The sequence below is a fragment of the Leopardus geoffroyi genome, chromosome D1 (genome assembly GCF_018350155.1).
Source record: "Leopardus geoffroyi isolate Oge1 chromosome D1, O.geoffroyi_Oge1_pat1.0, whole genome shotgun sequence".
Lineage (NCBI taxonomy): Eukaryota > Metazoa > Chordata > Mammalia > Carnivora > Felidae > Leopardus > Leopardus geoffroyi.
Window position 1 is genome coordinate 104,378,500 of NC_059329.1, and position 13,552 is coordinate 104,392,051.

The 13,552-nt window shown below is 43.4% G+C and overlaps 1 protein-coding gene across 1 annotated transcript; it reads right to left on the minus strand.

Annotated features, from left to right (window-relative positions):
- MRPL16 (mitochondrial ribosomal protein L16) lies at positions 1–4,654 on the minus strand. Its single transcript, XM_045485352.1, has 4 exons — positions 4,496–4,654; positions 4,077–4,142; positions 1,756–1,904; positions 1–704 (listed from the first exon to the last, which is right to left on the minus strand). Exons 1-4 carry the CDS (start codon positions 4,548–4,550, stop codon positions 219–221), a joined length of 756 nt encoding a protein of 251 aa, XP_045341308.1. The 5' UTR covers positions 4,551–4,654; the 3' UTR covers positions 1–218.
- Positions 4,655–13,552: the final 8,898 nt, after the last annotated feature.

Here is a 13,552-nt window from a genome sequence, read left to right on the forward strand (position 1 = left end):
TTATTTCCTGAGATGATCCTCAAACTTTATTTGATGTAAATACAACGCACTTAAAAAAATCAGCAGATAGTGTACAATCTTTCAGAACTCATTTACTCATACACTGCTCCTCAGTTAGATATCAGAGCTACCCGAAGACTTGGAGGATAGGCTGATGGGAATAAAAGTGTAGATTCTTTCTCTCAGCAGCCTTTGTACACTTAGTTCTCCCACTCTCACTACACACGTTCAGGCATATAGAACTTGCCCCAGTACCGTCCCTTCTGGGCCAAGTCATACGGGCTCAGGACTTTGCGTATCCCCAGCATGTTGGCAGTGGCTATGCGCTCAAAGGTCCAGGGGTTTTGGTTGTTCTGTTCCCTTTCCTCTTGATCTTTCCGCATCTTCTCTAGAGTCTCACGGCTCACAGCCTTTGCTGGGAAGGGCAACTTGTGGGCCACCTGGTCGAGGAAACCTTGTACCTCTTTGAATTCACAACGCCCACCCATCTCTACTATGAGACGGCCAGCCTTCACGGGAGTCACGTAGTGATCAATGGCACCTTTGCCTCCCCCCATGCGCTGTCCCATACCCTTGCGGGTGATGGGCTTGAAAGGGGCTGGTACTCTCCATAAAGCAAACATGTTCTTGGGGTCCAGAGAGCGGTTGATTGTCAGGCGCATCATTTCAAAATGGCCCCAGTGGAGGTAACCACCACCCAGTGCCTAAAAGTAGATGAAACAATTAGAAACACGTGGGGACTTAGGTATCTTTTACGGGCTCTTTCTTAATAACTGCGGCTTCAATGATATACATAAAGATAGAAATAGAAGTTCTAGTAAGAACCATGGAGGAAAAGCCTAGGGTACAGTAATAAATGAGAATAAGGGTGGACCCATTTCAGTGGATAACCAGGGAAGGCCTCTTTGAGGAGATGACACTTAAAGCTGAGGCCAGAATGGTAGGAAGTGGCCAAGGGAAAACAGACAATAGTTACAGGCAGAGGAATGGGGTATGTGAAGGCCCTGACACAGTAAGGGGCTTGGGGAGTTGGAGCAGAAACCAGAGTGACTGGAGCAGAGTAAGGGACAGGGCTTGGGCATGAGGTTCTGAGAGGTTGGCGGGGCTGCTCATGCAGGCTGTGGGAAGGACCGTAAAATACTGCTCTGGCTGCCTGATGGGAAATCAATCCTAGTTCACACCCATTTGTGCAGCTTCTGACATCAAGTCTTCATGGGAGCTACCTGAGTAAGGAAACAGTTGTCCCACATCCTAAGTCATGGGTAGTTTTATTTCTAGCAGAGGTCTGAGAAGATTTCACAGTATGATTATAGGGGCCAAATAGGTAGCCTCTTCCTTTTCCTGCTTTTACACTATCTGCACTCTACACGAAAAAAAGAGAACTCAAATGTTTACTGGGTAGTGCACATCATTTTAAAGAGCAAATGGTGGGGGTGCCTGGGTAGCTCAGTCGGTTAAGCGTCCAACTTTGGCTTAGGTCATGATCTGATCTCATGGTTTGTGAGTTCAAGCCCCGCGTCGGGCTCTGTACTGACAGAGCCTGGAGCCCGCTTCAGATTCTGTCTTTCTCTCTCTGCACCTCCCCCACTTGTGCTCTGTCTCTGTCTCTCTCTCAAAAATAAACATAAAATAAGTAAAGAGCAAATGGTGGCAGTTCTAATAAAACCTGTGGAGGAAGAGAACAACTCCAAGAGCACGAGATTTTGCTAATCCCTGACTTACATCCTACATCCACTTGACACTGAGCTCACTTACCAAGATTGCGAAACTGCCTTCTGTGAACTCGGTGGCTTCGGTAGAAGGTCCCCGTATGTCACTCAAGTTCTTGGGCTCCCTTCTGACTTTTGGCACAAGTGGAACCCTCTCAACAAATCTAAGCTTGGGCTTTTCAGGAATGGAAACATCTAAAAAGAGCACAACCAAGAATAAATACAACAACACATTTCGAAGGATCCATTTTCTTCCTAGAAAGATTTATAACAATCAAGTGAAAGTCTTGAAGTTACCACTAAAAAGTAATTCCAGAAGCATATTGGGTTTTTCCTGCCAATGCTTTTTTTTTCCAGTGTCAACTGGAATCTTTTGGTTATGACAAGACTTAACGGAGAGGCTTCTGAGCCTTTGAAGATGCGCAGTTTTAACCTTCAAACGAAACACACTCTCTGCCTGAAACTAGAAGCGAGACCACTGGGAAGGTACAGAGATCAAGAATGTCACAGACTTAAGACTGGCTAACTTTTTTTTTTTTTTAATGTTTCCAAGTGCTAGACACGGAGTAGAATGCTTTATGTGCACTATCTCATTTAATCTTTAAAGCGATTTTATAGCTTAGGAATTTCTTAGGGCTTCCCTTTTTAAAAATTTTGAACATTTTCAAGTTTAACACACATAATCAAAGGGCCAAATAAAAAGTGTACAGCTCAGTGAATTATCACAAAATGACTGCATAAACACACCCACATTAACACACCCAGATCATGGAACAGAACATTAGGCGGGTACTATTTTAAAGCTCCGTTTTATAAAAGGGGAATGTGAGGCCTAGAGACATTTTGTAATTTGTTCTAAGCCATTCAGTGAAAACAGCAAAGTCAGACCGTGTGACTTTTTTTTTTTCTTCAAAATACTACATGGCCTCTCTGGATGTTAATGGGGGTAGTGGAAAGAATATTTACTACAATGAATATGAAAATATCTACATTCTCCTGCTCTGCCACATTCTTTTTTTTTGTAATTTTTTAAAAAGTTTATTTATTTTGAGAGAGACAGAGACAGTGTGAGCGGGGGAGGGGCAGAGAGAGACTCCCAAGCAGGCTCCACGGTGTCAGCATAGAGCCCAATGTGCGGCTTGAACTCACGAAATCAGGCTATCAAGACCTGAGCGGAAACCAAGAGTCGGACACTTAACCGACTAAGCCACCCAGGCGCCCCTCTGCCAAGTTCTTATTAAGAAACCTGCAACCCAGGAATCCTTTGATCTGTGCTCTATTTCTACAGGGCTTTTCACGCTGACACCTGTATGCTGCGTACAATGGGCAACAGCTTGCGGCACTGAAGGCAGGTGGACTGAAATGCAGGCCAGACGTGCTGCATCCTTCTTTCCTATCAAACGTTCTGACAAGTTGGGAGGAAAAAAATTATAACTTTTAAGTCATTTAAAACAGGTCTATAGTAAAACAAGCATGGCTTTGCCACGGAGTCAAACACAAAACAGGGGCCTTCAAGGAAATACCAAATTATTAATGGGCTATTTAGGGTTACAGAAACTGCCCGTTCTCCTCCAGTTTCTACAAGCAGCTACAGAGGAATTTAGTGATGCTTTCTCTCACCTACAAGTCCATAGGTACTTCCAGAGCAGAGAGTCGTTTAACAATTACGTGCAGAAGCCAAAGCCCTCAGAGGTCAAGGATTTTTTTTTTTTTTTTTTGAGATTTCCAATATATTAGCGATATGGTAAATTAGGGACACCTGGGTGGCTCAGTTGGTTAAGTATTGACTCTTGATTTCAGCTCAGGTCATGATCTCACTGTTTGTGAGCTCGAGCCTGCATCCGGCTCTGTGGTGACAGCGCGGAGCCTGCTTGGGATCCTCTCTCTGCCCCTCCCTGGTGCACGCTCTCTTTCAAAATACATAAATAAACTTTAAAAGAAAAATAAAAGATATGGTCAATTAGATTTACAATTGAGGTTTTTCTTAACGTTTGTATTTAATAAACCAATGCTTTTCACATATGTTGTTATATGACTGCATATATGTGACATCCTTTAGACAGAACATCAAAAGTTCAAATTTGATGCCAATCAGCCATGGCTGAGGGTGGACCATGAGCCCCAGTTGGTAGGCCATACGGGACCCATCCCATGACACATCTACTCCAGAAAAGCAGGGACCTTTGTGGGTCTCTCTCTTTTCTGATGTATCCCCAGTGTTCAGAACACTTGGCACACAGTAAGCCCTCGATACAAGTTTACTGCCTGAGTGAATGGAGATAGGAAGTACAAGAACCCTCCTACGTCTTCACCTACCCTCTTCTAGGGTCCATCAGAGAAAAACACGAAACTGACACAAGCTCTCACCCTCAAAAGCCGGCACCGGGAGCAGCGTCTTCAGGCCAGCACTGGCGGGCGGGGCGACCCAGGAATCTACAAAGACAAATCAAATTAAAAGATGAAAGCGACAAGACCTGGGCCCGGCACAACCTGGACCGGTCACTCCTAACGGAGTGCCCTGATAGTGGGCCGCGGGTTCCACTACGTGGGCTCACAGGCTCAGGGCTCCCCAAAGAAGCCCGCTAGTAGGGGTCTCCGGGAGCCGACCCCCCCACCCCCGCCCCAGGTGGCCGCCGCTCTTCGCCACGAGTCCCCGCGGCGGGGGAGCGCGGCCCCTACCCAGCGCTTCGGTAACCGTCGGCAGAGCCTTCCCGGAGCTGGCGAGGTGCCGCACTGGCGCTGGGGAGGAAGGGGACGTCTTCTGAGTGACCGAGGGGCCTCCTGACCTGACAGCTGCGTTCTCAGGAGCGGCGCCCCCGCGCGAGCCAGCACCCGCCACATGGCCACGCGCACCCAGCCGCGCCGGGCTCACCGCGGCGATCTCGGCGACTCCCGGGACACGGCCGCCCCGGAAGTCGCCTTCGCATCGGTCCACTCTGCAGAGAGTCCCGGCGGAAGCGGAAGAAACCGGGCCGCGGGGTTTAGGTTCCGCTCGGGCATCCGCTAGCCACGCCCCAAACCCCCGGCGCCTTCTGGGAGTCTCCTTACAATCCGAGGTCTTTCGTGGGATGCGGGCGGCGGCGTCCGGCTTCCCGGGCCGAGTATCGCGCTGAGAAAGCTTGGCTTTACCCACCCGGTTGCGCCTCCCAGCTCACTGCATTAAGCCCCTTGTGCGGGGGGGGGGGGGGGGGGGCGCTCAGAGGCATTAGGAAAACGCCACTGATCATTCACCGTGGCCTGAGCTTTTAGCGGGCGCTTGCAGTGTGTCGCGTTCAGTACCTCATCACTGCGCGGAGTCCTCCCAACGAGTCCATGAGATAAGGCAGGCGTGACACCCATTTGCAGATTTCATCCCGAGGGTCGTGGGGTTTAATTTGCCCCGGTCACACAGCGGGAAAACTACAATCAGAATTGGAGTCTGTGTGACTCCAGGGACCCCAGTGACGGGACAATATCAAAACTTGATTATCAAGTTAAAATAACGCGTAAGTATTCTGGGAGGATGTTGGGCAAAATCATTTTTATGGGTTTGAAGCTTTTTGATATTTAGAATGAGAGAGGATCTTTCCGCAAGCTTAGGGCACAAATAGGATTAACAAATTCAGACTGATGTCTGTTGTATTTAAATCATGCTAAATCTGCGTATGGTCTTTCCCCAAGGATTATTTTCATAAATGGCAACAAATAAAACCTGGAACGCTTCCAAAGCTACTGGGAGAACTTTTTGTGTCCACCGTCTTAGGCACTTCTTGATTATCTGCACACTGAAGCTGTCTCAAAAGAGTTAGTGGACTTTATTACAGCCAACCATTTCTGTCCTTTAAGAGCAGCTCTAAAAGCTTTTTACTGACCCCCACTCCCAAGCCAGTGTCAGATTCTAGGCATCTCTTGCCTGCTCCCCTCCACCAAAAGTGGGAGATCCGAATGTGCTCATGCGTTTAAAAATCTCAAGCTGGATATTGTGTAATTTTGCTTTGGATGGAGAATAAAGTGTCAGTACAATCCCTCTTTGGTCTCGAAGTCTTTTGGTGGCCCTCCAACTTCCACCTCGTTATTGATTTTAAAAGAACTAAACAGTAGGGGCCCCCTGGGTGGCTCAGTTGGTTAAGCATCCCACTTCTGCTCAGATCATGATCTCACTGTTTGTGGGTTCGAGCCCCGTGTTGGGCTCTGTGCTGACAGGTCAGAGCCTGGAGTCTGCTTCGGATTCTGTCTCCCTCTCTCTCTGCTCCTCCCCCACTCATGCTCTGTCTCTCTCTCAAAAATAAATAAACATTAAAAAAATTAAAAAAAACAACAACTAGAAAGCTCAAAGTTTTACCTTTAAATAGTAACTATTATAAGTGATGTCTGTTTTTCTCTGCAAGAGTTGTGCCAGGTACAATAGAGGATACAAAGAAAAACCAGTGATCCATTTCTCTAGGAATTTATATTTATGTAGGGACAATATGATGAGCATATAATAATGTTGAGGTATCACAAAAGAAGTATAAATAAAGCATTGTGGAAATGGGAGGAGGGATGTGAGGTCTTCTCTGGTCCCTAAAAATGATTTTCTGTCCTGCCATTTCTCACAGCTCTTTATTTACACTGTTCTGATAATTCTATGGTATTTGTTTGTAGGAAACTGATGTTCCGGGATGCAATGATTTGCCACACAGCTAGGATGATGCAAAGTAGGGGTAAAAACCTTGATGTTCTTTTACTGGAATGGGTTTGCTAAAATCTCCCAAAAGTTAGTCTTCAGACCAGCTGCATCAGATGTCCCTGAGACCTTTGTATAAATGTAAATATCTGGTCCCTACTTAACTAAGTCAGAAACTCTGAAGGTGGGGTTCAAGAATTCCTATTGTGAACTAAGGCCTCACGGGTGATTCTAATGCCTAAGCAAGTTGAGAATCGGTGCCCTGTGAGCACTTGGAAAATTTAAAAAGCAGAGTATAGCTACAAGCCACTGTTTTGGGATCATCCAGGTCTATATCCATTGGGATTTGTATTTTTTCCATCTGTATGAAAATTACCTAGCATCTCAGTTTTTAATCTTTCTAACTTTTTTATTTATTTTACTTTTTTAAGATTCTATTTTTAAGTTATCTCTATACCCAACGTGGGGCTTGAATTTACAACCCCAAGATCGAGTCACATGCTCTACAGACTGAGCCAGCCAGGCTCCCCTAATCTTTATTTTAAAATCAAGAGATAACAGAAACCTGTAGCCTAGTCGCAGGTTTGGTCCTTTTTTTTTTTTTTTTTTTTCAGTATATGAAATTTATTGTCAAATTGGTTTCCATACAACACCCAGTGCTCATCCCAAAAGGTGCCCTCCTCAATACCCATCACCCACCCTCCCCTCCCTCCCACCCCCCATCAACCCTCAGTTTGTTCTCAGTTTTTAAGAGTCTCTTATGCTTTGGCTCTCTTCCACTCTAACCTCTTTTTTTTTTTTCTTCCTCTCCCCCATGGGTTTCTGTTAAGTTTCTCAGGATCCACCTAAGAGTGAAACCATATGGTATCTGTCTTTCTCTGTATGGCTTATTTCACTTAGCATAACACTCTCCAGTTCCATCCATGTTGCTACAAAGGGCCATATTTCATTCTTTCTCATTGCCAGGTAGTACTCCATTGTGTATATAAACCACAATTTCTTTATCCATTCATCAGTTGATGGACATTTAAGCTCTTTCCACAATTTGGCTATTGTTGAGAGTGCTGCTATAAACATTGGGGTACAAGTGCCCCTATGCATCAGTACTCCTGTATCCCTTGGGTAAATTCCTAGCAGTGCTATTGCTGGGTCATAGGGTATGTCTATTTTTAATTTTTTGAGGAACCTCCACACTGTTTTCCAGAGTGGCTGCACCAATTTGCATTCCCACCAACAGTGCAAGAGGGTTCCCGTTTCTCCACATCCTCGCTAGCATCTATAGTCTCCTGATTTGTTCATTTTGGCCACTCTAACTGGCGTGAGGTAACTATCTCAGTGTGGTTTTGATTTGTATTTCCCTGATGAGGAGCGATGTTGAGCATCTTTTCATGTACCTGTTTGGCCATCCGGATGTCTTCTTTAGAGAAGTGTCTATTCATGTTTTCTGCCCATTTCTTCACTGGGTTATTTGTTTTTCGGGTGTGGAGTTTGGTGAGCTCTTTATAGATTTTGGATACTAGCCCTTTGTCTGATATGTCATTTGCAAATATCTTTTCCCATTCCGTTGGTTGCCTTTTAGTTTTGTTGATTGTTTCCTTTGCTGTGCAGAAGCTTTTTATCTTCATGAGGTCCCAGTAGTTCATTTTTGCTTTTAATTCCCTTGCCTTTGGGGATGTGTCAAGTAAGAAATTGCTACGACTGAGGTCAGAGAGGTCTTTTCCTGCTTTCTCCTCTAGGGTTTTCATGGTTTCATGTCTCACATTCAGGTCCTTTATCCATTTTGAGTTTATTTTTGTGAATGGTGTGAGAAAGTGGTCTAGTTTCAATCTTCTGCATGTTGCTGTCCAGTTCTCCCAGCACCATTTGTTAAAGAAACTGTCTTTTTTCCATTGGATGTTCTTTCCTGCTTTGTCAAAGATGAGTTGGCCTACGTTTGTGGGTCTAGTTGTGGGGTTTCTATTTTATTCCATTGGTCTATGTGTCTGTTTTTGTGCCAATACCATATTGTCTTGATGATTACAGCTTTGTAGTAGAGGCTAAAGTCTGGGATTGTGATGCCTCCTGCTTTGGTCTTCTTCTTCAAAATTACTTTGGCTTTTCGGGGCCTTTTGTGGTTCCGTATGAATTTTAGGATTGCTTGTTCTAGTTTCGAGAAGAATGCTGGTGCAATTTTGATTGGGATTGCATTGAATGTGTAGATAGCTTTGGGTAGTATTGACATTTTGACAATATTTATTCTTCCAATCCATGAGCATGGAATGTTTTTCCATTTCTTTATATCTTCTTCAATTTCCTTCATAAGCTTTCTATAGTTTTCAGCATACAGATCTTTTACACCTTTGGTTAGATTTATCCCTAGGTATTTTATGCTTCTTGGTGCAATTGTGAATGGTATCAGTTTCTTTATTTGTCTTTCTGTTGCTTCATTACTAGTGTATAAGAATGCAACTGATTTCTGTACATTGATTTTGTATCCTGCAACTTTGCTAAATTCATGTATCAGTTCTAGCAGACTTCTGGTGGAGTTTATTGGATTTTCCATGTATAATGTCATGTCATCTGCAAAAAGTGAGAGCTTGACTTCATCTTTGCCAATTTTGATGCCTTTGATTTCCTTTTGTTGTCTGATTGCTGATGCTAGCACTTCCAACACTATGTTAAACAGCAGCGGTGAGAGTGGACATCCCTGTCGTGTTCCTGATCTCAGGGATAAAGCTCTCCGTTTTTCCCCACTGAGGATGATGTTAGCTGTGGGCTTTTCATAAATGGCTTTTATGATGTTTAAGTATGTTCCTTCTATCCCGACTTTCTCGAGGGTTTTTATTAAGAAATGTTGCTGAATTTTGTCAAATGCGTTTTCTGCATCGATTGACAGGTAAATATGGTTCTTATCTTTTCTTTTATTAATGTGATGTATCACGTTGATTGATTTGCAAATGTTGAACCAGCCCTGCATCCCAGGAATGAATCCCACTTGATCATGGTGAATAATTCTTTTTATATGCTGTTGAATTTGATTTGCTAGTGTCTTATTGAGAATTTTTGCATCCATATTCATCAGGGATATTGGCCTGTAGTTCTCTTTTTTTACTGGGTGTCTGTCTGGTTTAGGAATCAAAGTAATACTGGCTTCATAGAATGAGTCTGGAATAGCTTTCTATTTTTTGGAATAGCTTGAGAAGGATAGGTATTATCTCTGCTTTAAACGTCTGGTAGAACTCTCCTGGGAAGCCATCTGGTCCTGGACTCTTATTTGTTGGGAGATTTTTGATAACTAATTCAATTTCTTCGCTGGTTATGGGTCTGTTCAAGCTTTCTATTTCCTCCAGTTTGAGTTTTGGAAGTGTGTGGGCGTTTAGGAATTTGACCATTTCTTCCAGGTTGTCCAGTTTGTTGGCATATAGTTTTTCATAGTATTCCCTGATAATTGCTTGTATGTCTGAGGGGTTGGTTGTAATAATTCCATTTTCATTCATGATTTTATCTGTTTGGGTCATCTCCCTTTTCTTTTTGAGAAGCCTGGCTAGAGGTTTGTCAATTTTGTTTATTTTTTCAAAAAACCAACTCTTGGTTTCATTGATCTGCTCTACAGTTTTTTTAGATTCTATATTGTTTATTTCTGCTCTGATCTTTATTATTTCTCTTCTTCTGCTGGGTTTAGGCTGCCTTTGCTGTTCTGCTTCTATTTCCTTTAGATGTGCTGTTAAATTTTGTATTTGGGATTTTTCTTGTTTCTTGAGATAGGCCTGGATTGCAATGTATTTTCCTCTCAGGACTGCCTTCGCTGCATCCCAAAGCGTTTGGATTGTTGCATTTTCATTTTCATTTGTTTCCATATATTTCTTAATTTCTTCTCTAATTGCCTGGTTGACCCATTCATTCTTTAGTAGGGTGTTCTTTAACCTCCATGCTTTTGGAGGTTTTCCAGACTTTTTCCTGTGGTTGATTTCAAGCTTCATCGCATTGTGGTCTGAAAGTATGCATGGTATGATCTCAATTCTTGTATACTTATGAAGGGCTGTTTTGTGACCCAGTATGTGATCTATCTTGGAGAATGTTCCGTGTGCACTCGAGAAGAAAGTATATTCTTTGCTCTCTGATGCAGATTTTCTAAATATATCTGTCAAGCCCATCTGATCCAATGTATCATTCAGGGACCTTGTTTCTTTATTGACCATGGGTCTAGATGATCTGTCCATTTCTGTAAGTGGAGTGTTAAAGTCCCCTGCAATTACCACATTCTTATCAATAAGGTTGCTTATGTTTGTGAGTAATTGTTTTATATATTTGGGGGCTCCCGTATTCGGCGCATAGACATTTATAATTGTTAGCTCTTCCTGATGGATAGACCCTGTAATGATTATATAATGCCCTTCTTCATCTCCCAGGTTTGGTTCTTGACGTAAATGACACCCACATGCGTGTTGTCTGTATGTATGTGTACAGTACCTCATTTTAATAAAAGATTAGGTTTTTGCTTATCAGAGTGACTAATATCATAAGGTAATAAATCACCATGGAACTTCCTCGTCCCAGGAAGCCCACAGAACCTTCTCAAGGGGCTACTTAGTATTCACTTATTCATCAGTTTAGCTTCCATATGGTGTAGAGCATTTCTAAAAGAGCAATGGTACTGATGTGGTGTTTTGGGGTCTGGGAGTGAATGGTCAAGAAAGAATTCTTGAGACATTTTTGGTGTAAAAAAGTAGCTTTTATTAAAGCACAGGGACAGGACCTGTGGGCAGAAAGAACTGCACCGGCATTATGGAGTGATTGATTATATACTTTTAAGTTGGGAGGGAGTTAGGGGTAGTGTGAGTCTCTAAGGAATTTGGAAGCGAGGTTTTCAGGATCTTGAGGGGCTAGCTGCTGTTAAGAAAAAGTTATTTCCTACTATCCAGGAAAACATTAGTCATGAGACCCTTCAGATGTATATCAGTGGGCCATATATTTGGAGGATGATTGCCAACACGTATCTTGGGGAAGGGAGTAGAGAAAAAGGAAGTTTCCAAAGGGATTGTTATATGTTAAAGAAGACTTACAGGATCCTGGAGGTCAGGCCAATGTCAAGCTCAGGTTGCTTTTTGCTTATAGCAAAGTAGTAACCTTGAGGCAGTCGATTTCTTGGAGAAAGGTCACCCTGCCTGTCTCAAGGACTTGTCAATGGGCTGTAGGTTGTAAGGAGATTTAAATTTTTTCTACATTTATTTTGCCTTTCTTCTCCCCATCAGTACCCTAGATTTTTCCACAACAAAAACCAATATATTCTAATACAATATTAATAATTAATATTATTATTATTTTTAACATTTATTCAATTTTGAAAGACAGAGAGAGACAGAGCATGGGCAGGGGAGGGGCAGAGAGAGAGGGAGACACAGAATCGGAAGCAGGCTCCAGGCTCTGAGCTGTCAGCACAGAGCCTGATGCGGGGCTCAAACCCGTAAACTACAAGATCATGACCTGAGCCAAAGTCGGCTGCTTAACCGACTGAGCCACCCAGGTGCCCCAGTAATTAATAATATTGACTTGCTGTTTACGAGAGGTTTTTATTGACACAAAGACTATCTTATTAGAATCCTGTTTCAAAGGTGATAGTGGTGGAAATGATGCACAGGAAAGCATTCATTCAACATGTCTCCATTGAGTGTCTACCTTACTGGCATGAGAAAAATGAGTATGTCTACACACATTCCAGGGCTTTAAAGCTAAATTAGATTGAATCCCAACTTGGAAAGCTACTGAAGTTTTACAGAAGAGCTATTTCCAGCATTTTTCATTGATTAAATCAACAGGCTCAAAGGAAGGACCAACTCCTCAATTGTTTGACCAAGAAGAGGGAACCATGGCAACTGTTCTTGTTTTTGTCTTGGCATTCACAGACTATACCTGTGGTATTCCTGTGAATGGTTTCACCTATGTCGTGAATGATTCCCTATTGTCGTTCAGCCGAGTTATTTACAAATCTTTTATTATAGGCCATGCTGCAATGAACTTTGTACACATCCTGTTGGTACTGTTTTGGTATTTCTTTCCGGCAAATTCCATAAAAAGAAATGATGAGATCAAAGGGAATGTTCGTTTAAAATCGTTTCGCTCCACACAATTATGCAAAATTGACCTTCAGCAACAATGTGTCAAAGTACCTGTTTATCCACACCCTTGCTGAGCTTTCTTGTACACCTTTCTTTTAGAGCTTTGCCAGTATGAAAGGTGAGAGATGATGTCTAATGGTTTATGTTTATGATAGGCTGTTAAAACGGGATTGTGTCTGACTCAGCTTTGCCTGAGGCCCCAGGCTGTGTGGTAATCCCCACATTCCCAAGTGAGGTGCTAGGCCTCTTGGGCAGGATTGATGAAGGACATGGCAGGATTTGGCTTCACTATTCTTAGCTCTCCACTTTCTTGCAGCCTGTTAAAAGCACTGAAAAAATCAAGAAAACAAGTGCAGCCTGGAGATTACAGTAAAGATTTCTTTGGACAGTGTTGGTATATTGTGAGTTCCACTCTCGCTCTCCCATGGCTAGGCATTGGGGTGCTCCATCAAGCTTAGTGAGAGACATTCCAAAACACTCAGCTTGATATGGCCCCCTGCTGTTTGAGGGGGAGTGGTGTTGGCCCCAGGTTTGAGAAAAGTCTATGTTTGGAGGTTTGATGCAAAGTAGAGGGCTGCGTTGGGAAGTAATTACATCTTCACTGATGATGGGGCAAAGGCGTGCATATCTTGTTCACCAGATGTGGACCCCAGTGCAGTGCGTCGGTTCAGGGTTTTCTTATATCCTGTCCAACAGGACCCCACTGAGGAGCAGAGAGAAAGAAGCTGGAAGAAGTAATGATGGATGTCCAGGGCCTGAGGGAAGCATCATATGCAACCGGCCAATCGTTCAGCAGAGATGACTTTGCATGCATCCGAATATCCTCAGCAGTTAGGGTAGGGTATTTGTGTGTGTGTGTGTTTCTCTGAAGAATCCGTAAAGCACCCCTGAGAGAAAGAGTATACTTTAAACCATACCTGGAGCGGAGTCAACCACTGTTGGGTGCTGGATGAGTTTGCTCGGCTGCTGTAACAAAGTACCCCAAACTGTGGGTCTTAAAACAACAGAAGTTTATTGCCTCCACAGCTCTGGAGGCCACAAGTCTGAAGTCCAGCTGTTAGCAGGGTCCGTTCCTTCTGAGCACTGTGAGGAAGGGTCTGTCC

Excerpts from the sequence above, each read along its gene's own strand:
- MRPL16 (XM_045485352.1), bottom strand. The coding sequence starts at position 4,550 with ATGTGGCGGGTGCTGGCTCGCGCGGGGGCGCCGCTCCTGAGAACGCAG. Across the intron at positions 4,143-4,495 it reads CCTGAGAACGCAGCTGTCAG|ATTCCTGGGTCGCCCCGCCC; the intron begins GTCAGGAGGCCC and ends TTGTCTTTGTAG. Across the intron at positions 705-1,755 it reads AAGGCAGTTTCGCAATCTTG|GCACTGGGTGGTGGTTACCT; the intron begins GTAAGTGAGCTC and ends ATCTACTTTTAG.